The 27,550-nt window shown below is 39.6% G+C and overlaps 1 protein-coding gene across 1 annotated transcript in view; it reads left to right on the plus strand.

Moving 5' to 3' along the window:
• LOC149189610 (uncharacterized) overlaps nt 1-27,550 on the plus strand; it is a 320,514-nt gene that overhangs the window by 21,827 nt on the left and 271,137 nt on the right. Inside the window, exon 2 of the mRNA XM_089411857.1 lies at nt 10,525-10,746. Within this exon, the coding sequence (XP_089267983.1) occupies nt 10,525-10,746 (222 nt within the window). The remainder of the gene's footprint in view (nt 1-10,524; nt 10,747-27,550) is intronic.

Raw genomic sequence — 27,550 nt, forward strand, 5'->3', positions numbered from 1 at the left:
ATGAAAGACTGGATTCTTGGCAAGTTTGAGCACTCCCTGATTATCACAAAACAAAGAAGTAGGCCCTGTCTGGAAAACATGCATATCTGCAAGCATACGACGAAGCCAAACTGCCTCACAGGATGCCTTAACTGCTCCCCGATACTCTGCTTCTGTTGAGGAGAGAGCCACTGCCTGTTGCTTCTTACTAGCCCAAGTAACAGCACCAGATCCTAGACTAAATACATACCCAGCTGTAGATTTACGGTCATCAACCGAACCGGCCCAGTCAGAGTCAGTATAGCCACTGAGAATAGGATTGGAGCTGCGAGTATATAAGAGGCCATAATCAGAAGTACCACGCACATATCGTAGCACCCGCTTTGCTGCTATCCAATGATTAGCTTTAGGAGCTGACATAAAGCGAGAAATGTAGTTTACTGCAAAACTGATGTCAGGTCTGGTAGCAGTAAGATAGATGAGACTGCCCACTAATTGCCTGAATAAAGTTTCATCCACAAGGGGAGAGGATGACTGAGCTGAAAGTTTGAGCCCTGGTTCCATAGGAGTCGTGGCCGGTTTGCAATCCTGCATTCTGAACCGTTCCACAAGATTTTTGGCATACTTGGACTGAGAGAGAAAGATCTGATTTTCAGTCTGCCAAACTTCAACCCCCAGACAGTAATGAAGAAGTCCCAAGTCTGTCATCTCAAAAGTTCTGCATAGATCTTGTTTGATCCCATGGATCAAATGTGCAGAGCTGCCAGTAATGATAAGGTCATCCACATAGACAACCACAAACAAGATATCATCACCAGTATACTTGATATACAGGTTTGCATCAGATGGACTCCGCTGAAAACCCTGATCTGTCAGGTACTGATCAATTTTCATGTACCAAGCCCGAGGAGCTTGTTTCAATCCATAGATTGCTTTAGCTAACCGACACACTTTTTGTTCTTGACTAGGAACCTTAAATCCTGGGGGCTGCGTCATGTAGACTTCTTCTTGAAGATCACCATTTAGGAAAGCACTCTTTACATCCATTTGATGGACTTTCCAATTGAATTGAGCTGCTAGGGCAAGGACAAGCCTTATGGTACTCATCTTGGCTGTAGGAGCAAAAGTCTCCTCATAATCGATGCCTTCCTTCTGTGAGAACCCTCGAGCCACAAGACGAGCTTTATACTTGTCTATGGTTCCATCAGCTTTGTATTTCACTTTATACACCCATTTGCAGCCTATGGGCTTTTTTTCGGCAGGAAGATCAGAAAGTGTCCAGGTGTGATTCTTCTGAAGACTCTGGAATTCGGCTTCCATAGCCTGCTCCCACTCAGATGTACCCTTAGCCTCTGAATAGGTTTGAGGCTCAAAAATACTGTGGAGGTTAGCCATAAGAGCAAAATTGACTATAGACTGTTGTCTGTTCTTATGTCTAGAAGTTCTACCTTCAAGGAGCTCATCATCCCGGAGATCACCAATGGTTTTAGCCCACCATTTAGGCCGAAGAGAAGAAGAACCAATATCAGGAGTAGAGGAACCAATATCAGGAGGAGATGGAGAAGACTCAAGAGCAATAGGGACAGCAAGGGGAGGGTTAGCTTCTGGAGAAAGCTCAGATAGAGTATTATCAAATACTGATGCTACATCATCCCTCCCATCAGGTGGACCGACCGGAAGAAGAACACTGTGAGACTGATCCTCAGAACGCTGCTCAGAAGACGAAGACTGAAAGAATCCTCTGTCTTCATCAAATACTACATCTCGACTGAAGCTAAGACGACTAGTGGCTATATCTATCAGCCTATAGGCCTTGTGATGATCACTGTAACCTGTCATCATGAGTTTCTGGCTTTTGGAATCCAACTTAGAGCGCTTAGCAGATGGAATCCAAACATATGCAACTGAGCCAAATACTTTGAGGTGACTGATCTTAGGCTTACGACCAGACCAAACTTCTTCAGGAGTCTTCCCTTTAACAGCTTGAGTAGGTGATCGGTTAAGAAGGTAAACAGCAGTAAATACTGCTTCAGCCCAGAATTTGTTTGGAACACTCCTGTGTTGTAACATGGAACGAGCCATTTCAACAACCGTGCGGTTGCGACACTCGACAACACTGTTCTGCTGGGGAGTGTAAGGGGTGGTTAATTGACGTTTGATGCCATGAATATCACAAAAGTTGGCAAAAGCTGAGGAACAAAATTCCCCACCATTGTCGGTCCTAAGGGTCATGATACTACAACCAGATTCTTTTTCAACTAAGGTTTTAAACTTCTGAAAGGTACTAAGAGCATCAAATTTATTTTTTAAAAAATACACCCACATCTTTCTACTGAAGTCATCTACAATAAGTAAAAAATATTTGCAAGCAGTGATAGAAGCTGTATTCATAGGACCACAAATATCAGCATGAAGTAACTGAAGTACCTTAGATGCTCGCCAAGATTCTCCATTTGTGAATGAAGACTGATGTTGCTTTCCTGCTTGACAGGCGCTGCATACCCCCAACTGCTGAGTCTGAATATCAGGTAATCCTGACACAAGTCCTTCCCGAGAGAGCTGAGAGAGATACTGCATATTTAGATGCCCATATCGCTGATGCCATAGAGTGCTGATGGGAGAGACACGTGCTGCTAGAGCCACTTCTGGAGAGTCACCGGTGTCAAGTAGCCTGTATAGACCATGGTCCTCTAGCCCAACAACAACTGTTAGACTGGTCTCCCTGTCAATGATGGAGCACTTGTGTGCACTGAACACAACATCAAGCTGAGGAGAATTCCTCATAATCTGGCTAACAGATAGCAGATTAATATCCATACCAGGAACATAGTATACATTCAGAAATATGAGTGTGCGTCCACCAGACTGAATTTGAACTGTACCCCTGCCAGCTACAGTATACTTTTCACCTCCACCAAATACCACGGAATCACTGAATGGTGAGAAGTCAATAAACCAGTCACGCCTGTGAGAGAAGTGGCGTGATGCACCAGAATCAATGTACCATGCAGAGGAAGGAACATGTTCTGAAGACCTTTTAGCCATAAAGGCGTAAAAGGCAGAATCTGTCTGCTCTGAATGTTTTGCAACATTGGCTGTCTGATGTGGCCCTCCCTGTTTCTTCTGTTCAGAAGCAATCCTCTGTCGGCAATCTTTCTTCATGTGACCGAAACTGTGACAATAATTACACTGCACACTTTTCTTCCTAGCAGGATCCAAAGACTGAGAAGAGCCTTTCTGCTGCAAGGACTGAGAGGACTGGTATTTTGCAGTAAATGCATTTTCTGAGGACACTGATGAAGCACCACTACCAAACTGCTATTTCCACCGATCCTGCTGCAGAAGTTTGGTACATAAATCTGGAAACTTCAGATCAACATTTGTGGTCGTAATGTTGAGAGTTTTATGAAGTGTTCATAAGATTTTGGTAGACTTTTCAGAGTAATGACTACCATATCTTCTTCCTCCATGGTCCGACCAATGGCTTCGAGTTGATCTCGAATGTCTCTAATTTAGTTGAGATGTTCCTGTAAAGACATATGTTCATCCATCATGATGGAGAACAACTGATTTTTGAGAAAAAATGCTCTGCTTTTGTCAGATGTCTCGTGCAGTTCTTTCAATTGTTGCCAGATTTCGGCAGCGGTCTTGCCAGAAGGAATCTGAGGTAACTGATCATCAGCGACAGAGAGCTTGAGAAGCATAACAGCTTCTCGATTTCGATCATCAAATTTATCTTGATCGGTACCAGCTGTACCGGGACGAGACTCTTTGCCCAAAATGAGCTGATCAAGATGCCTGTATTAAAAAATGGTCAGCATTCTTTGTTTCCAAATGTTATAGTTGCTGCCATTAAAGTGTTGATTTCCTTCTAACATCAGATTGGTGAGCGTGGCCATTTTCCCAAAGACAATACAGAAGACTGAAAAAAATAATATAGCTGTCTGCTTAAAATCCCTCTTTCAGAATGACTGTACCAAACCTTAACAAATTCTGATTTGAAAGAAAATAGGCTTTCACAATGACTCAGATCTGTACCAGATCAACACACCAGACCAAGAGGTCACATGTATCGATATACACGCTGATGATATATACGCTGTTCTGTTCAGATTATATATATATGCGTAGACTGAATGCGTGATATATATATGAGGTTATATATGCGTGATATATATACGCTGAACTGGAGAAAGCCGTCACTATAATCGGGAGCCGTGATATATATATATGCTGTTATATATGCGTGATATATATACGCTGAACTGGAGAAAGCCGTCACTATAATCTGAACTGATATATATGCGTGATAGCCGTCACTGGAACTGAAGAAAGCCGTCACGTGATATATATGCGTGATAGAATCTGAACTTGAACTGGAAAAAAATGCCGTCACTGTAATGCCGTGTAGTTGGTTATCACGTTAGTCTTACACACTGAAGATCCACAGTTCGAGTCTGGGCTTAGTTACTGTTTCCGTCGATGCCAAACTGTAATATGAGAAATGCGTGATACCTTTTGAAACAAAAATGCCGTCACTGAAAAAATGCTTTACGTGGTGAAAACGACACTGTAATCTCGATCTGTCGAATGAGCCAAAAATTCGTGAGCAAAAAGGAAAACGATTTTCCGCTTCCGGTTCTGATACACAGGCTCTCGATACTCGAACGCGATTTCCACTGACGCTTTTCCTTTTCACATATATAGTGACCCCGAGCCTTTTGTGTGAGATTCGAGTCACGATAGTGGCATCAATGGCCCCGAGAGCAGAGAAGAGACCCGCGGCTGGAAAAAAAACGGTGATGAGGAATTCGCTAAGTTGCAGGAAACGTGGCCCTAGGGGGCGTTTCGCTAGGGGAAACGAAACGAAACGCGTTTCCCCATACCGTACGGCCTTGAAACGCGTTTCCGGCCGGACGGCCACGTTTCCCGAAACGGAAACGTGGCCGTGCGGCCGGAAACGCGTTTCCAGGCCGTACAGGCCACGTTTCCCCCAAAAAAACATTTGTTTTTAATTTTAATTTTTTTCTAATGTATATCTCTTACATTTGTTTGCCCTAGTGTTGATATGCAGTTCATGGTAATGTTAAATTCTTAAAGTAAAAGTGATATTCTCCTTTATTTTTCATTTTCATCCTTTTACTTAAATTTTTAACATTACCATGAAATGACTCAGGATGTTTGAGAGTGGTTTCGCCGTCATTGGATTTCATATGGAGAAAGTAGAATTTTAGATCTTACTCAAAATCCAGCAGATTTATCTGTTTTTCAGGATTTCAGGATTGGGGGGATTTCAATGTTTCCATTGGATTTTATCATGTACTAGGGTATGGAACTTGTATTTAATTGAGAGAACAAAGCCCTCTATGCAGGGGAGACTCCCAATAATCAAGAGAATGTAGGGTACTAGGGTATGAAACTTGTATTTAATCAAGAGCACTAAGGTCATTCGACTATGTAGGAGGAGACTCCCAATCAACCACGAGACAAAAAATTAGAAATTTCTCGTGGCTGATTTTGGATATTTCTATTTTCATTATGTGATTATTCATGAGTAAATGTGATGTAAATTTAGATACTTATTCTATGCATTGACAATTGACAATTTTATCATAATGTAATAAATTAGAATGTATCATATATGCTTTATGATTGCACATATTTCTTAAATTTCTAATATATATATATATATATATATATTCGCGTTTCCCCGTTTCCAAAATTTGGGGAGGTCGCGTTTCGTATCGCTTCCCGTTTCGGAAACTCGTACCCGTTTCCCCGTTTCGTGCGACCTTGGGAATTCGTTTTCAACAGAAAAGAAGCCTTTGAAGCCGGAGAATAAGCTATTAAGGGAAGGCGACAGAAAACGCAGAGGCTGGCTATTACAGCGAGGGTAAAAAACTGAATACGGGTTTTACACTGTTCCTTTCAAAGCAATTTTACAATTCCGAGCACTGCTACAAAATTCCTCATAAAGTGATAATGCAGGAGAAGAATCCCTTTCTGTATCGAGATTGACGACTGTAAGCTTTTATCACAGTGAGCAAAGCCGAGGCTAAGACTCAGTGAAGGCTACCTGGCTTACAGAGGGCTCGACCTTAGAAAGGAATGAAGGAACTCAAGAGGTTAGGATACGAAGAGGATAGCTAATCAAGAAATCTACAGATCCTGAGAGCAGTTTCGAAATGAACTACTGAATTTTTCAAACTATGAAAAATTATTTCGAAAAAAAATCCCTGTGCTCTGATACCATAAAAGAATATCGAATGAATTAATTAGAAATGAGCAAACAGCTCAATGATAATACAAAGATATTTACAATAATAGAAACATCAGGTTTCTATGTAGAATATGGAAACAAACAGTTTCATCTAAGAAACTGCTAAAAGAATAAAAATAGCAACAGCTAAAAGACTGAGCATTAAATACTAAATATGAATATTCTAATATCTTATACATCTTATATATTAGTTTTCTTTTCATATTTATGTTACAATGCATTTATCTGATGTTGTGGATACTTTATATGCTAAAAAAATTGAAAAGAATGAATATATATATATATATATATATATTTTTTTTTTTGGTCTAATTTTAAAATTTTGCTGATGTTTTGTCGATTTTTACTGATTTTTTCTTGACTTTTATGACTTTTTTTTTTTCGTTTTTTGGATCCTTTCTGGTTTATTCATGATGCCGACGTTTTCAACATTGATTCTTAGAAACTTTCTCAATTAGCCATGATCTAGGGTTGATGGCGTTCGAACAAGATGTAACCATCTTAGTGAAAATGCCTGAATCCAATATGCCATTTTCTCTCATGAATTGTTGCAATGGCTATTGATATCCTGTCAGAAAAGATCATGGTAAGCAGATTTTGCACTAAAGAATTTAACCTAAATCTCAGATATCTTGATATTGAAAACTCCAACCAAAATGACACTATAAATTATATTAACCTACTAACAAATATTGTTGATGATATCAACAACGAACTTGTAGATCTAAACTCTCAAAATACAAAGCAATTGCAAATCTCCAATTTGCTCACCATCAGAGTGATGCACCCTTCATCTCTTTAATAGAGTAAAAAACAAAGCTAGATACAATGTATTTGGACTCAGGCATGAAGTACTTTCAACTGACAGGGTTGAATCCTAACCTTAATCAATACAGTGAGTGTGCCCTTCTAAATGTATATTAGTGCTAGAGCTAATGTGCCCCAACTAGAGGATCAATTTGGCATGTATGCATTCACACTTATTGGGATCTACCCACTCAATCAACTCTTGCAAGTGCCCTAACTACCTAGGGTTTTGTGCCTCTCTCTAGGAATATATTATGCATGTGCTTTAAACTGAACTGAACTGCAATAGAAATTGAACTAAACTGGAACTTTCTATATCTGAAACAACAGTGAACTGAAGGTGGAAAAAAAACTAAAAATAAACTAACATTGGAGGCGTGCATGTGCCCTCTACTCACCCACATAATTGTGCCTCACACACTATGGTATGCATAGGAATCTAGGCAGACTGCAGTATGGACCTGCTCTTGTGTGTGCCTTGTTCTAGTGGAGACTAAAAAATCTAACACTCCCTCTTAGGGAGGAAAGTGTTCTCTATCAATCCCGCTTTCTTCTTGAACATCTCAATTGTCCCCTTAGCTAGGGGCTTAGTCAAGATAGTTGCATCTTGCTAATTTGTTTGAGCATATTCAAGAGCCACTGATCCTTTCCATACTTTGTCTCGTAGAATGTGGTACTTAATGTCAATATGCTTTGAGCAATCATGGAATACTGGATTATTAGAGAATTCAATACAACTCTGATTGTCACCATAGATCACAATGGGTTAAACATTTCTCTTGTCAGCTTTCCCATCAACCTGCAAATCTAGATGGCTTCACAACTGGCAGTGTTGGTTGCCTTGTACTTTGTCTCTGCTGAACTTAATGAAACTTGCTTCCTATTGAACTAAGATGTTACTCCTAAACCCAAACTAAATCAACAACCTGAAGTGCTCTACTTGTCACCAACCTTTGCCTGGTTGAGAATCAACGAATCATGTAACATCAACTCATCATCTCTTGTATACCACAGACCATATTGTACTATGCGCTTCAATTAATGGAACACATGTTCTGTAGCTACCTAGTGAATCTGAATCATGTAACATCAACTCACCATCTCGTGTATACGACAGACCATAATGTACTATACCCTTCAATTAATGGAACAGATATTCTGTAGCTACCCAGTGAATCTGCTGTGGCTCGATCATATACTGGTTCAATGTTTTTACTGCAAAACAAGTATCAGTTAGGTATTAACCACATATAGCAAAGATCCAATCAATTGTCTATACACTGAAGAATCAACCAAATTTGAATCCAAATCAACATACAACTTTAAATTTGGTGCCATGGGAGTAGGTAAGGGCTTATAATCCATCATCTGAATTCTGAAATCTCTTTAGAATATCAATTGCATACTTACCTTGTTTGAGGAACAACTCACCTTCGCTATGCCACACCTCTAGACCTAAGAAATAGTGCTTCTCAGAACTCCCTGTAAGTATTAGGGCATCTACACACATGACCTGAACAAGCAGATCAGATCTGTCAAATAAATAATAAAGATTGAGTTTTGGAGAAGTTTTGGTAAGACCAAATCTAAAAAGTGCTCATCAATCCTAGAGTACCAAGCATGTGGTGCTTGCTTTAGCCCACAAAGGGATTTGTTTCAACCTACACACATGTTTGTCATGCCCATGCACAATCACACCATTGAGAAAGGCTGTCTTTACATCTATATGATATAACTTCCAATCAAACATTGATGCTAAAGACATGATAGTCTTGATAGAAGTATACCTGACAATTGGAGCAAGGGTCTCCTCACAGTCACTCTGTTTTTATGAGAGAATCCTCTAGCTACATAACAAGCCTTGTACTTCTCTATGTTGCCTTCGGCTGTGTGCTTTAACTTGTACAGCCACTCAAAATCAACCATTGGTTTCCCCTTTGGTCTAAGCACAATCTCGCACACATCATTTTTCATGATGGAGTTGTGCTCCTCCACCATGGCATCCTGCCATACTTACTCACCCCACTGCCTCCTATTGAAGGGCTCTGCTTCTATAATGGAAGACATCAGTGCAACATAATTGCGAAACTTCTTAGGAGGATGTTTTACCTGAAAATAAGTATTTGAAGCACCAACTTGTTCTTCTGCCTCCTGCAATGTCTATGTGGGCCACATAGGCCAGCTGGGTGTAGTGGCACAGTGGCTGATAAGGTTGTCTTGGTACCTGTACCATAAGCTGACTGATCCAACTTTGATAATACCTGGAATCTGTGGATCAGTGTTCGAGGCAGCAAGCTTCTCAGCCTTCTCGATTTCAGCTGGAGGGTTTTGAGATTTAGAGAACCCTGCATCATTGCCAAACTTGACATCTTGGCTTATGACTAACTTTCGTTGAGATGGAATATAGACTTTCTAAGCCTTAGAAGTCTTTCTGTATCCCGGAAAAATACCCTTTAAACTAGAGGGTTCCAACTTGGTTCTTTTATCCTCGGGAATATAAATATATGTAGGACAATCAAGACTACAAAAATGTGATACTTATGCTTTCTTATCAATAAAAGCTTCTTATGGTGCCTTGTCCTTCAATATCCTGTTCGAGACACATGTTTAAACTTTAGAATGTAGACTGCTTTGCAACATGCTTCTGCCCCAAGATACACGGGTTTTTGTTCATGGATCATTGCCCTGGCAGTTTCTATGATGGACTTGTTCTTCCTTTCTGCAACTCCATTCCACCATGGGTTGCAAGGCACTGTCAGTTTCCTCTTGATCCTTGCTTCCCTGCAAAAGGTGCAAAACTCCTTGGAGACATATTCTCTTGCATTATCTAATCTCAATACTTTAATCTTCTTACATGTGTGATTTTCTACAAGAGCTTTAAACTATTGAGATTTCTGGAAGACCTCATCCTTGGTTTTCAAGTAGATATGGGTCTTCTGAGAGGAATCATGAACAAATGAAACATAATTTATGTTACCTAATAGCGAACTATCATTACTTTATCTAGCATTTTTATTGACATTTTCTTTTTAATCATTCATCTGTTTGTTGATTAAGCTTCCTTTTCTATTGGTTTGGTTTTATAAAAAGCATTATATCTTCATGTTTGAGCTCTCAAATTTCTTTGAACTCTCTCCCTATAGTTATTACTACCTCTCATTTTCTTTATGAACTTGACTGTTATCAGTAAGATATATGGAGATGAGACTAGCAAATGCACATTGAATCAGATAGCTTTGCAATGCTAATATTGCCCTCTAAGAGAAGTAATTTTTTGTGCATTGGCTAGTCTCCAATTTGAGGTATCCTGTCTTGAATTGTGGCACAATAATGATACACTAAACTTTCCTGTTTTTAGTTTGTTCATGACTGTATCTATGTTGTTTGTCGACAATCTACATCATTGCATATGCAACATATGGCATATATTTATGGAGATATTTCTTATGTTTTTGCAGTCTGTACGAAACCCAAATAGCTTCAAACTCGCTGTGAGAAGATTGGAAGAGGTTGCTCTGTCTGTAAGGGGAATAGAGAGGGTCCAGGCACTACGAAGGTGGTTGGTTGCGATCAAGCAAATTGACAAGGATTCCAAATCTTCGGTTCATCTAGGAGAGAGAAACAATGAACAGGTTCACATATCTGATGATGACAGTGCATCACCAAGAAAAGCTTCTATGGTGAGTCTACTTGATTGACAATGTTTTGGTTATGGTATTTTTATTTTCTCAGTGCATTACAGGTTCTACTTGTAACATCAAGACGCGGAGAAATTGATCATAGTATCCAAACATTGGTTGGACTAAAATTTTTTGTTACTACATTTAAGGCATGCCTACTAAATTTAAAGCAGAAATATATTAAAAAAGTATCACACATCATGAATGTTCTCAAAACCAACCTGTCTCGTTCTTTTATAGTATCGTTGCATGAACTTTCCATGATCTGATTTCATATAATCTTATTGTCTTGATCAACTTCTGTGTATATATGCTTCTATCTAGTCTGCATTTATAAAAATCCTTACTAATGGTAGTTCATGCAAGTCATGTTCATGTCTTATTTGAATTCCATCAAGATTACGTGTGCAAAATTGAACCAAACAATTTTCTATACTTTATCCTTTATCATAAAGATATGTTAGATTCTGATGTGCCATTGCCATTGTGGCAATGCTGGCATGGTAACTGGTTTACAAAAGCCATTTTGTTTTCTTTGGCGCTAAGTATGTCCACAAAACTTTTCAATTTATCCTTGATCAATGGCTTAGTGAAAATATCTGATCTTGACATATGCAATAGATCAATATGATCCCCTTTGTCTATGTTTGTTCTCTGATGTAAGTTGGATACACTACATTCTTGCATGAAACACTATTTTTTGTAAGTTGGATACACTTTGATTATCAGATAATTATCCTTGTGAATAATATTGATGCATTAACTGCTGCTATCTTGTACTTATGCTTCTTTGGAGGATGATGCACTGGTTGATTGCTTTTTTCTACCCGGGGAGATTACTTTTAAGCCCCATGTTGAGTGGATATCTTGTGTAGATTTTCCTTTGTCTATGCAACCTGCCCAGTCTGAATTTGTGTGACCAGTCAGCCTAAAGCTATCATTTTTGCAGTGTGCACATAGTTAAGGGCAGATTCAATGTTCCTTTCCCATATTTCAAGATTCTTTTTGTCAATTTTAATGAATAGCTTTGAGAAAATCCATAAATCGTCCTACAGTGCCAACAATACAACTTATATTTAGTCTTGTAATGCTAAGTTTGATGAGATTCCATATCAGATGTGTATAGGGTATTGTATCCACTTACTTTGAGTCTTCATAAGCCAACAATTTCATATCTGTGTTAATAGGACTTGCTGCAGATTTACAATCAACCACGTTAAAACTTAAATTTCTTCTTCACACTTAGTTTGGGATATGAACATGTCCAAAGCCACTGTGCTAAGTCCTTCTAGCACTGTTGCTAGTTTATAGATCCATTAGGATTCCCATTGTGGATCTGTCTTGGTCCTTTGAGACACCCACTAAAATAATCTGTTGCCAATCCCTTGACTTGTATGGTTTCCCTCTCTCACTTTGAAGGATGACCTCTGCCAATCTTGTTGGCAACACTGGTATAGTCCTTCATAGTATCTTATCTTGTCACATCTGACTGTTGTGACCTGCGTCTCATTCAATGGTTGTTCTGGGCTCTTGCAGCTACACGTATTCAGTACTGCCCTATCTCTGGCTGCTAGCTAGCTGGATGCGGTCCTGTGGCTTCCTTTATCCAAGGCCCGTCTCCTTGGCGGCAACTAGGTTTGATCCTCTGCAGGATTGTTGCCACAATCCAACCCTGTTTGCTTCAATGGCAACCACCTACTAGTGGCTGGCTGGCTATGCTCAACCTTGCTTGACCCTTGCTTGTGGCCTATTTCTCATGCCCAACACACCCTTGCTTGGCTCCTGTGACACTCTTTCTACTTTCCACGGTATTTGCATGTTGCCGGCCTGACTCAGACTGCTACCTTATTTGCTGGCTCGACTCGCGGCCCAGCTGTCTCAAGTCCTCTGTTTGCCATTTTGTCGGGGGCTGAACCTCAGGGTCCTTGTAGCGGCTATCCTGCTGGCCTTTCACGTAATCTCCCTGCCCGTCTGCTAGTCACTAACTTACCTGCGACTGCGGCTAGCCCGAATCTAACGTGTTTTGGCGATCGCTTGTGCTTATTTGTTGGTTGTTGGCAATCACATCTTTCTCTCTCTTCATCTGATTGGGTCGTACGAATTTCAGGAAGCCTGTTCTTCTTCACACTTGCAAAGAGTTGATTGGATATTTCTGTTCTCTGCGTTGACCGAGTTGCAGCGAACTTTGACCAACGTTGACTGGGCAGTGTTCGACTTTGTTTGACTGCGTTTTTTGTGGGAGACTTTCTGTTTGGCAGGCTGCATATTCTGGCACAGAAATCGAGATTTTCTGTGCAAGTTGACCAGCGTTGACTGCAGCAAGTTTGATTGCAGCGTTGACCTTCGTTGACCAACTTTGACCGAGAATTTCCAGACTGTTTTGGGCTGATTTGGACTGTCCCTGAAGGCCGAGTTGACTGGGTTTGACCGAGCTGTTTTGGAAGAGAATTTCTGCTGGTTTGACCAGCATTGACTTTTTGGTTAGGGCATCCTGTTGATTGCATTTTGACTGGACTGTTCTGACAGTATTTGGGCAAGGAAATTTTGTATGATGTACTCTCTCTCTCTCTGCTGAACTTTTGAAGAATAATAAGAAGATTTGATCAAAGGGTTTTCAAGTATGGGGGATTTACGCAGTGCATTATATTAGATATCATTTTTGGGATTCAACTGTGTTAAGTAAGTCATTCAAACGTATGACCATTTCCATGAGAGGTAGTCGTAACTGACTAATTTCTCATGATTTTTGAATAGTTCACTTAGCACTCATTGCATCGGGTGATGCTCACAGGGGTGAAGAAGTGGGATTGAAACTAGTGAAATGTGGAGAACGAATCACATAGCATCAATCATCACTTCCGGGGCTTGCACCCGGTAACCAGGACTTCCCAGGAGGTCACCCATCCCAGAACTCCTCTGGCTCAAGCGCGCTTAACTGTGGAGTTTTCCCCACAATCAAGCCCACTTAGCTTGCTACCCCATTTGCAAAACCTTAGCAAGTATTGTGCCTCATGAACCATTCAAGTAGAGATCCCTTGACTCTTTTTGAATTTAAGTATGGGGGATTTACGCAGTGCATTATATTAGATATCATTTTTGGGATTCAACTGCGTTAAGTAAGTCATTCAAACGTATGACCATTTCCATGAGAGGTAGTCGTAACTGACTAATTTCTCATGATTTTTGAATAGTTCATTTAGCACTCATTGCATCGGGTGATGCTCACAGGGGTGAAGAAGTGGGATTGAAACTAGTGAAATGTGGAGAACGAATCACATAGCATCAATCATCACTTCCGGGGCTTGCACCCGGTAACCAGGACTTCCCAGGAGGTCACCCATCCCAGAACTCCTCTGGCTCAAGCGCGCTTAACTGTGGAGTTTTCCCCACAATCAAGCCCACTTAGCTTGCTACCCCATTTGCAAAACCTTAGCAAGTATTGTGCCTCATGAACCATTCAAGTAGAGATCCCTTGACTCTTTTTGAATTTAAGTATGGGGGATTTACGCAGTGCATTATATTAGATATCATTTTTGGGATTCAACTGCGTTAAGTAAGTCATTCAAACGTATGACCATTTCCATGAGAGGGAGTTTTCCCCACATTGAGGTTTTTCCTGGCATCTGCCAAATATTGTGTCCTCTTGTCTTGGTTTGTCTTCTGCTTATTGTTTATGTTATATCTGCATTTACTATCAATGTTAATGTAATTGCTAATCTGGAAATTGGTATTGGGCTAATAAGAAAAATTGAAATAAATTGCTCTAAAGCATAGAACATACCATGGTTATCTAAAATTAACAATTTTGCTACCACATATGGTTGCGACTGAACCTGGCCTTTTTGCAATGCCTGTCCGAACTTGGCTTCCATGGTTATTCAGAGATCGGTTTCAAATTTTACACTCAGATACCATGTTAATTTCTATACCTAGTGCCTGACACTTTATTAACCTAGTAGATTACAGATCTATTGAATGACATGGCATGGCAATACGCTGAAATGTAGCATGGCGACAGGATGCCATGTGGAGCAATTGAAGGCTACCATGTGGACCTTTTACAAAGCATATGTGGCACTTGTTCTTATCTCCTGTGTGGCGGTGGAATCTTTTGTGTAGCATTGCATGGCAGAGTTGGTTGGCAGGTTTTTAATTTTGGTTTCATAATTCATAATTTGGTTAAATATGGTTCATGTCCTAGTTTGTAATGAGTATCACATATATGTTATATCCGAAAAGTCTCGTGTTGGATAAAGTTATATCCCACAAAATTTTGTAATAGCAAGAGTTGAACCCAGGACCGTGCCATATATAACCAAACGACTTACCACTACACCCGGATGTAGTCGTGAAGATATGGGCACATATTTTATTAAATGGGTGGTTTGAAAATATTGTTTCTGGAAAATAATCCACAAAATCATGTAATGGCAAGAGTCGAACTTGCGACCTTTCCAGTATAACCCACATGCCTTACCATTACATCAAGACTTTTTCATATAAATTATTGAGCCCAAAATTGTTTATAAGGTGCTATTTTGCAGCAGTTTGGGGAATAAAGGTCATAAAGGTAAAGGTCATAAAGGCTTTTTATTTGCGAGAAGAGGCCGGGGAGAGTGCTCCAACAGTGCTATAGTCTTCCTAGAAGAGTCTGAGATATTTCTATTGCATGTTGGAGATCATTTTGATGTAAGAAGGCGTTTTGATGTATTTTTGCACCTTTCTAATGGATCGGATTCTCATTTGAAGTGGACCTAGAGATGTAGCCGAGGAGAAGTGAACTCTGTTAATAACTTGCTATTATTTGCCTTTTTTAAAACTGTTTATTCTTTAATTTTGTCTTTTAAATTCTCATTAAACTTTATTAAGTCCATTTAATTAATGAAGTTTAGAAAGCATACAAAGGCAATTTAAGCATTTAATTTTGGATCGCCCTTTCATCTCCAAAATTGCTACTTATGCACTTCTCCATAAAGGGTATTGAGAAACATGCTCAGCGTTCAAAACTATGAATTTGATAAAACTATAAACTTTACCAAAATATCAAATCTTAGAAAATGAGAGGACCCTTTTGAAACTCTTGCTTCTCCATAAAGGTATCTAGAAACATGGTCAGTATTCCAAAATATGAAGAATACAAGGTTTACCAAAAAAACAAATCTTGAAAATCTGAAAGTATCCTTTTGAAACTTTCACCTTCCATGCACGTGCCACATATTGCATGTCAGGTTTAAGCATGAGAAACCTGTTGAACTCAAGAAAGCTATTAAACTCTCTATTAATATGAGCGTGATCGGCTGTTGAAAAAAATTGCAAAGAAGATCTCCTACAAGAAAACTATTGATTGTTTAGCTCTAAGAATGAAGCTTTGTGACCATGGGCTAAGGTATAGCTAAAGCACTTATGAACCATTGATGTCAAGTCATTTTCTAATGTATCAAAAAAAAATTAAATTTTCCGAACTTCATTCTAATGCATTTATGAACTATTGTTACCTATTCAACCAAGATATTCTTTCAAGAAGTTTGTTCTAAGTGATAATAAAATACATTGTTATCAGTTTTGTTTTCCATTTCTATCAAAGAGTTTGATGCTAGTTGTAGAAATTTGATAAGACATGCAAGATAGGAAAGCATAACAATAGATCTGCTGGCTATTTGCCAATTAAAAGCTTCAAATAACCAAGCATTCATAAAATGAGAGATTAGACAAGCCCTTTTTTTAATGAACAAATCTCCCAATACAATGACCTGTCACTCAAGTATGGAGTTCATATGGAATGCATACACTGACCACAAGATATGAAAATAAGAGATAACTTGAGATACTTAAGAAGACCATATCAACCTCCTTATATTGTTTTGTAACTGGAGTGATCATATCCCATGAACAATTTGGGACAAACTCTTACACATTAATGAGTAATTAATTGCACTAAAGGGCCCAAATGTGTAATTAAGTAAGACATTAGAGATTCTCACTACTGGAACTGTTAAATTTGGCAACTAGGGCCAAATTCCACCTTATAACAACTCGTTTGATGGAGATGATGATTGCATTAAATTCCTCTTTTCGAGAGGACCAAAATTGATATAAAGATCTTCTCATTTGGACAAGCAAAAGCGTGATTTTGAATTTATGCCCTCACATGTGCAAATTGTTCAGGTAGGCCTCATCAACATGTAGGCTCAAGAAGCCCAATGGACGTGTCTCTTCACCCACAACGAATTGTATAAATACAAGTGACCTCACACCTCATTTGGCATCATCATCACTCACACATTCTTCTCTCTACTTTTCTCATTGGTTCCTATAGCTATTGGCCAGCTCCTCTCTCTCACACGTGTGGCAAGAAGGACAAGTTTTCTGGGCTGAGTTGCAGGACCAAAAATTACAGGCAGCAGACCAAGTTTGATCAACATTGATCGAGGGTTCGTTGACCAGCTTTGACTGCGTTTTTATTGAGGATCTTTTCTGTCTCTTTAGGCCCCATTTTTGGGGTACAAAAATCGAGGGAATTTGAGCTGTCTGACCAATGCTGACTTCAGGGTTGACTACAGAAAATTACAGTAGTTTTTTTCTCTCTTTTGACCAAGTTTGACTGAGCTGTTTTGGGCTGACTTTGACCTTTTGGTAAGGCCGAGTTGACTAGGGAATACCGAGCTGTTTTGAGGATGATTTATTGCTGATTTGACCAACATTGACTTTTTGGTTAGGGCTGAAGTTTGACTGCAGAAATTGACAGGGCTGTTTTGACTTTGAATTGGGCAAGTCAATTTAACTTCTATACTCTCTCTCTTTGCGTAACTTTTGATATAATAATAAGAAGAATTGATCAAAGGGTTTTCCCCACATTGGGGTTTTTCCTTGGCATCTGCCAAATCTAGTGTCCTCTTGTCTTGGCTTGTGTTCTGCATTTTGTTTCATGTTCTATCTACTTTTACTGTCAATGTGATTGCTACTGGAAATTTAAATTGGAAATTGCTATTGGGCTACTTAAGGAACATTGAAGTAATTGTGCTAAGCATAATACATACCATTGCTAACTAAAATTAACATGGTTTTAGAGCCTAGGTCAAGACAAAGCCCAAGCAAGAGAGAGAAAAGCAATCACTAAGAAAAGAGTTGTTGGACAAGAATATTGGTTTAGCTTCAATGGCGACTACATCATAGTTCAAATCTGAGGATAAGCTCAAGGACAAATCCGGCTATCATGCATGGAAGATGACTTTGGAAGAGAATGATGCTATGGACTGTGTAAAGGGAAGAGTGCTGGGACCTCCTTCAAATGCACCTGCTACTACAAAAATAAAGTATAAGAAAGGCGAGGTCAAAGCTAAGACAATTATCATAAACTCCATTCAAAAGAATTTGGTTGCCTATATTTTTGATTTGGAAATATCTAAGGAGATGTATGACAAGCCAGTTGGCATGTTCAAAATGAGCAATGCAAATCAAATCCTCTTTCTCAAGAACAAGTTGAAGGACATCAAAATGGACAAAGGTGAGTCTATCCAATCCTACTTCACAAGGATCACACAAATCAAGAATGACATTCTATCTATTGGAGAAGTTGTTGCTGACAAGGAGCTCACTCTCATTGCACTTGGAAGTCTTACAAGAGCATGGGATGTGCTTAACATCACCATCCTCAACAATGACATGATTCCTGGTTTCGATGAATTATTGGCTAGATGCACTCAAGAAGAAACAAGGATGATGGAGAGAGATAAGCCTTCAAATGGAAATGATCCTACTACTTTCTCCCCTCATGCTAAGAGGAAGAACAATGCTGGTCCAAGGAAACAAGGTCAAGGATTTAAACTAGGATTCAAAGAAGGAAGAAAAGGAAGGGTGCTATAATTGCAATAGGGTTGGCCACTATGTCAGAGAATGCCCTCACAAGAAGGATACTTCACAGAATGACGACAAGAACAATCACAACAATTTCAAAGGCAATGACAGTCAAAGGAACAACAAGTTCAACAACAAAGGAAAGAGGAATGCTTCGGTAACTTGATATGGTAATGCTCGACCACCCAAAAGGACGAGAAATTCCAAGTACGAGGAAATTAATGTTGTAGAAAAACAAAAAGAATTTTATCTTATTTCTGTCCTCACTGCTACCTTTCCTCCGGACACTTTGGATCATTGGTTGATTGATAGTGGTGCCTCTAGGCATTTCACTGGGTACAAGGAGGCCTTGTCAAATTTGATTGAAAAGAAGACTAATTTGGAGATCATACTTGGAGACAATGCCACCTACCCCGTGAAAGGGATAGGGACTGTCACTCTTCACTTAAATCGAGGTCAAACCCTTCATCTACAAGAATTATTATATGTACCTGATTTGAAAAAGAACTTGGTGTCTATTTCTATGATGGAAGATAAAGGCTTCAAGGTAACATTCATTGATGGAAAGGTACATATTTGACAAAGAAACCCTAAAGATGCATTTACACTTGGATTTAGGGTTGAAGGTCTCTTTCAAATTGGAGGAAGTTCTTTGGGAGCTATGACTTGTGATGCTTCTCTTCAATTTAAATTATGGCACAGAAGATTTGCTCACCTTCATTACAAAGACTTACTTGGGGTAAGGAAGATGGTCACAGGTATGCTCGAATTCAACATAGATCATGAAGGTGTTTGTCAGGGTTGTGCAACTGGGAAACATAAAAGGGGTCCATTCCCTTCAAGTGAAAGTCAAACAACCGACATTCTTCAATTGGTCCATTTTGATCTATTTGGTATGTTGCTCATAGATCCATGTTTTGTGAATGACTTCTCTCACAAAACATGGATCTACTTCTTGAAGAAGAAGGACGAAGTGTTCAAATGGTTCCGTTCTTTCAAAGCTTTGGTGGAAAATCAAACAAGGAAGAAGATCAATATATTGAGGACCGAGAATGGAAACCGAATATGAATCAAACGAATTCAATGACTTTTGTGGAGAGGTTGGCATTAAGAGGGAGACAACCGTTGCATACACTCCTGAGCAAAATGTTGTCGCTGAAAGGAAGAATCGAACAATCATAGAAGCCACTCGTGCACCAAGGCCTACCAAAGTTCTTATGGGGAGAAGCTGCCAACACTACCGTATATCTTCAAAATAGGAGCTCGTATCAAGCATTGGATTTCAAGATACCCGAAGAAGTTTTCACTAGTAAGAAACCCGATGTCCTGTGTATTTTCATGTTCGACATCGGGTTTCACCTTCCTCTGTGATACCCCATGATGGTAGACATGTGTGTAGGGTGAGTGGTTCGCCTTCCCCTACAATTACAGACACATGTATGTAGGGTGAGTGGTTCACCTTCCCTTATGATTGACATATGCATAGGATGAGTGGTTCACCTTCTCCTATGGCATATGAGCAGGATGAGTGGTTCACCTTCTCCTACCGATGCCCCTGCATACATCCTACCCATGTAGTCCGAGAATCATGGGAAGTACCTCTCATCTGGCCAATGAGTTGGGAAATGTGGATAAGGACCATAATGTGGATAGGGACCATAGGGACGCATCGTGTATTGCCGTACTCCCTATGTCTAGGATGCATGGTGTTCAACAACTTGATCTACGATCAATAGAGGTTCTACCTTTGGACTGATTTTTGTCAGTGGAGAGTGGTAAGGTCTTGTGACTCACTCTCGATCTATTCTTCTTCATTATTACATCATGGTTCAGCAAAACAAAGATGAGATGACATAGATGATTCATGACGACAAGATGGCACGATGATCGATGCTGACAGATGGATTGGTAGAATTCTCCCTAGTTGAGAGGCGGTGTTAAATTTGTCAACTAGGGCCACATTCCACCTTAGGACAACTCATTTGATGGAGGATGATTTAATTAAATTCCTCTTTTCGAGAGGACCAAAATTGATATAAATATCATCTCATTTGGACAAGCAGAAGTGTGATTTTGAATTTATGCCCTCACATGTGCAAATTGTTTAGGTCAGCCTCATCAACATGTAGGCTCAAGAAGCCCAATGGACGTGTCTCTTCACCCACAACGAATTGTATAAATACAAGTGACCTCACACCTCATTTGGCATCATCATCACTCACACATTCTTCTCTCTCCTTCTCTCATTGGTTCGTACAACTATTGGGCAGATCCTCTCTCTCTCACACGTGTGGCAAGAAGGACGAGTTTTTTGGGTTGAGTTGTAGGACCAAAAATTATAGGCAACAAACCAAGTTTGACTAGCATTGACCAAGGGTTTGTTGACCAGCTTTGGTTGTGAGTTTTGGAGGATCTTTTCTATTTCTTTAGGCCGCAATTTTGGGCACAAAAATCGAGGGAATCTGGGCAGTTTGACCAGTGCTGACTTCAGGGTTGACTACAGTTTGACCACAAAAAATTACAACCTTTTTTCTCTCCTTTGATCGAGTTTGACTGAGTTGTTTTGGGCTGAATTTGACCTCCTGATCAGGTCGAGTTTGATTGGGGAAGATCAAGTTGTTTTGAGGACGATTTATTGCTGATTTGACTAGCGTTGACTTTCTGGTTAGGGTTGCAGTTTGATTGCAGTTGAGTGCAGAAATTGACAGGACTATTTTGACTTTGAATTGGGCAAGTCAATTTGAGTTTTGTACTTTCTCTTTGCTGAACTTTTGATATAATAATGAGAAGAATTGTTCAAAGGGTTTTCACCACATTGGGGTTTTTCCCTGGCATCTGCCAAATTTGGTGTCCTCTTGTCTTGGCTTGTCTTCTGGATTTTGTTTCATGTTCTATCTACTTTTATTGTCAATGTGATTAATGGTTAATGTGATTGCTATTGGAAATTTAAATTGGAAATTGCTATTGGGATGCTTAAGGAACATTGAAGTAATTGTGCTTAGCATGGAGCATACCATTGTTAACTAAAATTAATAGGAACACATGAGAGGAGATGACATTCCATTATAATCCACCATAACGACAACCTTGAATAACCCTGATTAGGGTGAAAAGATAAGTGAACTTTGCCTCCAGTAAGAACAAATTATGAAGTAGATGATTGAAGAAGCCATTGGTAATAAGATCTTGAATAAGTTGTGATTATGGAAAACCTTGTTTCCATCTAGAACCAATGCAAAATTGGCAACATCATTTTGTCGATAATAAAGTGAAAACATAATCTATATAGAGTATCAACATGCACAATCAACTTGTCTCCAAACTCTTCACGCACATCTTCAAAATAGGTGAAGTAAATAGAGAGTGAGCTGCAATGTGTTAAGAAAAATCTCCCATGAAAGATGCTAAAGAAAATGAACGGAGGACTTGGACAAGATCACACAATGACCAAGTTCCACAAGTGCTTGTGCGTTCATCACATGCAACAATTTTGACTGGTCATTAATGCACTGTTCTAGGATAAAGCGCCATAACTATCCTATTAAGAACACTACCCAAAACTAGGTTGTTGGTACATACAAGTATAGGAAAAAGTTGATGATATACAAATAAACTATTGCATGGCTAAAATACTTGAAATTGAGATGATTGATACAAAAAGGTCAACTTTAATGCACTTGAAAAAATTACACTAAAAGGTGATTAAGTTAGGGAGCTATGCCCATTTGAAGTTCCAAAAATGGGGCCTATATTTGGTTTTTTGAAACAAAGGCAATCAACCAGGTGTAAATAATGCGATTTATTGAAACCACTTATTTCACTCAGTAGATGACATATTAATACTAAATAGAGAGTTCGTGAAAGACCGCACCCAAAGCATATATCGTATGTGAAAATTATCAAGTTTAAAAAATGCCTTCCAAAATCAGCTACTAAACCCCCATGGATAATATCTGTGGCATGCTGACTGGGCATAACTGCTGACATGGCAAGTTGAGCTTGTTGTTGTAGTGCTAACGTAGGTCGTGGCGTTGGGCAATGTACATGTCACAAAGCCATGTGGTGGCAACCAGGTGTTTCTTGTAGATGTGGAATGGTACCATATTCGTTAGATAGATGTTAAATTTGGCAACTAGGGCCAAACTTCACCTTGGACAACTCATATGAGGCAACTGATATTTTTACTGGATTCCTCTCTTTGAGAGGTGTAGGATTGATCTAAAAATCATCCCATTTTGACTTGTACAAATGGAATTATGAATTTATTTTGATTATGGACAAATTGTCAAGGTCAGCTAGTCATCTAATTTGCACCTCAACATTGCATATAAATTCAAGAGGTGTTAAATTATGGTATGTTCTATGCTTTAGAGCAATTTACTTCAATTCTTCTTATTAGCTCAATGTCAATTCTCAGTATGGCAATCACATTAACATAAAAGTAAAATGCTGATAGGACATAAATGAAATCAACAGAAGACAAGCGAAGACAAGAGACACAAGATGTGGTGCTAGCAAGGGACAAACCCCAATGCGGGGAAACCCTTTGATCAATTCTTCTATATCTTTCAATAATTCAGCAGAGAGAGAGAGATGGTACAATATCACAAATCTGTGATTTACAACAACAGTAAAGGAATCCTTGAACAACAATAACAAGGGTGATCAATCAGCCCCAAAAATGTCCTCAAGACAACCTAGGAGAACTTGGTCTCCAATAGCATTAATGGCAACCCAAAACAATCAAAGTAAGATGGTCAAAACAACAGTGAATGCTACAACAAACTATAGCCAGACCTAACTAGTCAACGCTGTCATAAATGTGCCCTCAAACAGTCAACGCAGACTTGTCTAGCACTTCAGCTGCCCTAGGAGAGGCTGCCCATACAAAGTCGCAGTCAATGGAGGTAATACGCTGGTCAACGCAGGCCTAAATCACCCCAAACAAGATGTTGCACCTTCCTGCGTCCTTGCTGCCCTAAGTGCATCCTCTCACAATGATGCCCTAGCTCCGTCGTCTTTTCCACATGAGATCTGCATCCTCCTTCCTTCGTATACCCAAGAGACAATGAGAGAGGATGCGTGGATGAGATGAGTGCTCTACTGCCTAAAGGTCTCCTCTATTTATATCCCACGTTGAGGTTTAGCTGGGGGTGTGCAACACTATTTTACATGCTGGTTGACCTTGACAAATTATGAAGAAATACAAATAAATTCATATCTCCATGAATACATGTCGGAATCGGATGATTGTTAGATCAATCCTACATCTCTTGATGAGAGGAATCCAAGAAAAATATAAATAAGATAACCCACATGGAGTTTGGCTTTAGTTTCCAATTTTAACAAGAGGCCTCCTCCTCATTTTGGAACTTCACTCACTCACTCACACATCTCTCCCTCATTGTTTGGGTACAAATCTTCTGAGGCTTCTCTCTCTCCACACGTGCGAAGAAGGGACCGTTCTTCGCTGTCCCTGCGTTGACCATCTTTGATTGCGGTTTTGTGTGGGGTATTTTTATTTGGGCATGCCGCAGTTAAGGCTTGCTGCTGCGTTGACCAGGTTTGAATGGATATTTTCGGAATGTTTTTGGGCTGATTTGATTTGCTGTTGGAGGCTGAGCTGACCAAGTTTGACCGAGCTGTTTTGGAGGTCAAAATCTACCTTGTTGACCAATGTTGACTTTCTGGTTAGGGCTTTCTGTTACTGCTGTTTGACTGGTCAGATTTCACTTTGATTGGGCAAGTGAATATTGTATATTGTACTCTCTCTCTGTGTTGAACTTTTGAAGAATTATAAGAAGAATTGATCAAGGGTTTGCTCACATTGGGGTTTGTCCTTGGCTGGTGCCATATCTTGTGTCCTCTTGTCTTGGCTTGTCTTCTACTATTATTGTTTATGTTTTATCTGCATTTTAGTATTATGTTGATGTGATTGCTAATCTGGGTATTGATATTGGGCTAATAAGAAAATTGAAGTAAAATTGCTCTTAAGCATAAAACATACCATTGTTATCTAATATTAACAATAGAACATTTGGAAGCTGATTTAAGCTAAATGAAAGGTGATCTTGCTTAATTTCCTTGCTCTGGTTGCATTGGAAATGTTAGATATGACAAAAGTGTTAGTTTTCCCCATTGTTATTAGAACTGGACCTGTCATCAAACCGGTAGACCCCACAGACTAAGAACTGGTTGGAAACCAGTGAAAAAACTGGACCAAAAATCTGGTCAACCAAAAACACATAAAATATTTAAATTTTAAAGAAAACCACATATGTTCATGTGCATCCATATAAATCCAATGTTAGAAACCAGGACAATACTGAGAGGGGGGGTGAATCAGTATTGTAGAAATTTCACAAACTTTCTTTCACTTGCAATGATACTAGGACACCAAGAAATACTTCAGCAATTAATTTAATTGAGCATGACAAGGATCAACATAACTAGCACCAATAGTACACAGATTCTTCAAATTATTATTCAAATTACTTCACAAGGCAAGCTACTACTTTGCTGTTACAAAGGGTTTTTATCTACAACCAACAGGAAGCCACTATTCCCTGATTTATTAGCTACAACTGAAAGGAGATACAACCCTTGAATTTATCAGCTTATACTGAAAGGAGCTCCAACCCCAAAAAATTTACCAGCAACCACTGGAAGTAGCTACAACCCTTGATTTGCAAGCTACAACTTGCTTGACCTCAATGATTCATCTTTCATGCAATTTTCATACTCAAATCAAGAAGCCATCCTTTTTACAAGATAAAACAATTTTTCCACCATCACCAACACCTTCAACAATCTTTGATTTCTTGTAAATACACCAGCACAATCCAACCCAACTCCTACATGCACTCCATAATTTTGCATAAACTTGTTCCATTGATTCTGTTTATAAAGAATTTTGACTGATAAAATTAGCTTCTTTGCTTTTTAGTTAACTCCCGACCCTTCTTCATGCATAAACTTTGTTTTTGTCTTTCTTCTGCTCTTTTGTATGTCATCTGCCGGTCTTCAAACATTTCTTTGTTGTTTAGAGCTCAATCTTTGAATTAAACTGATTAAATCTACTCAAACAGGCAATTCTGGAGCTTTATCAGAGTTTAACTAAGACTTTCCAATTTTAGTTAAATTCAAAATTTAGCAAAATTGCTAAATATGCCTTTGTAATTATCCATGCCGCTAGTGGAGCTTCCAACTCGTTCATGCCTCTTTTAGAAGTTTTAGCGCTGCACTTTATTTGTCATAAATGCCATATTATAATGCCGCCGACCCGTTCATGCACAAGTCCGAAGGATTTATATAAAAATGCGACCAAATATGTGCTATAATCTCGGTTGGGTGCTCTTTTGTTCTATAGCCCCAAGGGCTAATATAACATTGCAAACACTCCGCGCCTTTGGTCATTATGCCGCATAGAACCTCGTCTTGTCGCTAAAACTTGGCCCCCGACTCCTTTATCCCGACGCTCCTCTGTTGTACCTTCAATCGCCTTGTAGAGTTTGCCTTGCAGGATTACGTGTTGCGTGGGGCCACCTTTCCGCTTCTCCCATTGGTTTCCATTGCCCGATTGTACATGCCATTGTGTCCTGACAGTTGTGATCCCACCGTTCTTCTTCGCGCACTCTTAAAACCTTCCAGGGTCAAGGGATCAGGATGAGCTGTCCTAGTGGGTCTGCCTGTTGTACCTGAACACCAATCATCTGCTAGCCGTGTTGAGTTATCTCTGACAACTGCCATGTGTGCCCGTCGTCTAGTCATCCCGTAACTCTTCTCTGTGCTCTACTCAAGGTCTTCCGGGGTTGACGTTCAGGGATTACATCATGCTCTCGTCATCATGCTAGGTGGTGCCATCGGAGTGGTGACACATGTCACTTAGATTTGGCCCACTAGGGTACCTGAAAAGTCCAAAAATGCATGACACGTGTCCATCGTTCTTGATGACACATGAGTGACGCTGATGTCATATGCTGATCAAGTAAATGTTGCCAATTGTCGTCGTCGGACCCCTATCTCCTGCTAGTTAGCCACCTGTTGGCTTGCAATTCCACTTCTGTGATCACATGTCGTGGTCACGCTATGGTCACTATTATAAAAGACCTGTTGGTGGTTTGTGCACCCCCCATGCATGGTTTGTGTTAATGAAGGGTGGGGGGTCTGGAATTCATCTCCACTGTTGATTTGGAGATCGACAGTATGCGAATTACCGCCTATTGGTTACCCCCACTGCACATTAATGCTCAAAAGTGCTCGGGCCTGCGCATGACCAACAATTTGTCAGTGGGCGTGCGTGGTGGCAAATTTGCCTGCGAACATGCTCGTCGTTTAAACGGTCTACTGTGGTAGTCTTTTTGTCGTCTACTTTGCCAGGTTTGGATGAATGCCAAATTTAATGCCTGCTAAGTCCACCACACCATATTTAACTGCATCCTTTGACTTTTCGGGGTTCTGCATTTGACTAACCATATCTTCTGATCCTTGAGGCCATTTTCTAACTTCCATATACCACTGGAAAGCTCTTTTAGAGCTATTTCCATCTATAAGTGGGTTCCACCTGCTCTTTAAGTGATCTTATGCTCTAGAAATGGCTTAGAAGTCACTGCACTTTTCACCTTTGCTCTCCTTTGCCATTCCTTCTACCTGTATCTTGATCACTTGTGTCATCATCATTAACACCTTTGACACTTTTGCCATCCTTTTCCATTATTTGCCGTCAATGACAACAAAATTCTAACATTCGCCCCCTTTGGCATTGATGGAAACCTCTTGATCAAACAAAACATCATCATGAAGACAAAGTGGGCTATAAACAAAATGTGTTTTTTCTCTTATTTCTCCTTTGGATGCTGCTCCCCCTCTAATGCACTTCATCTTCTGCTGTGAAGCACACTCACCTCAGCACCAATACTATTGTCTTTTGTTTGATCACCAAGACTTCTCC

This window comes from Pinus tabuliformis, chromosome 3_1 (genome assembly GCF_031772625.1).
Source record: "Pinus tabuliformis cultivar Carrire ecotype Pingquan chromosome 3_1, CPIR1, whole genome shotgun sequence".
Classification (NCBI taxonomy): Eukaryota; Viridiplantae; Streptophyta; class Pinopsida; order Pinales; family Pinaceae; genus Pinus; species Pinus tabuliformis.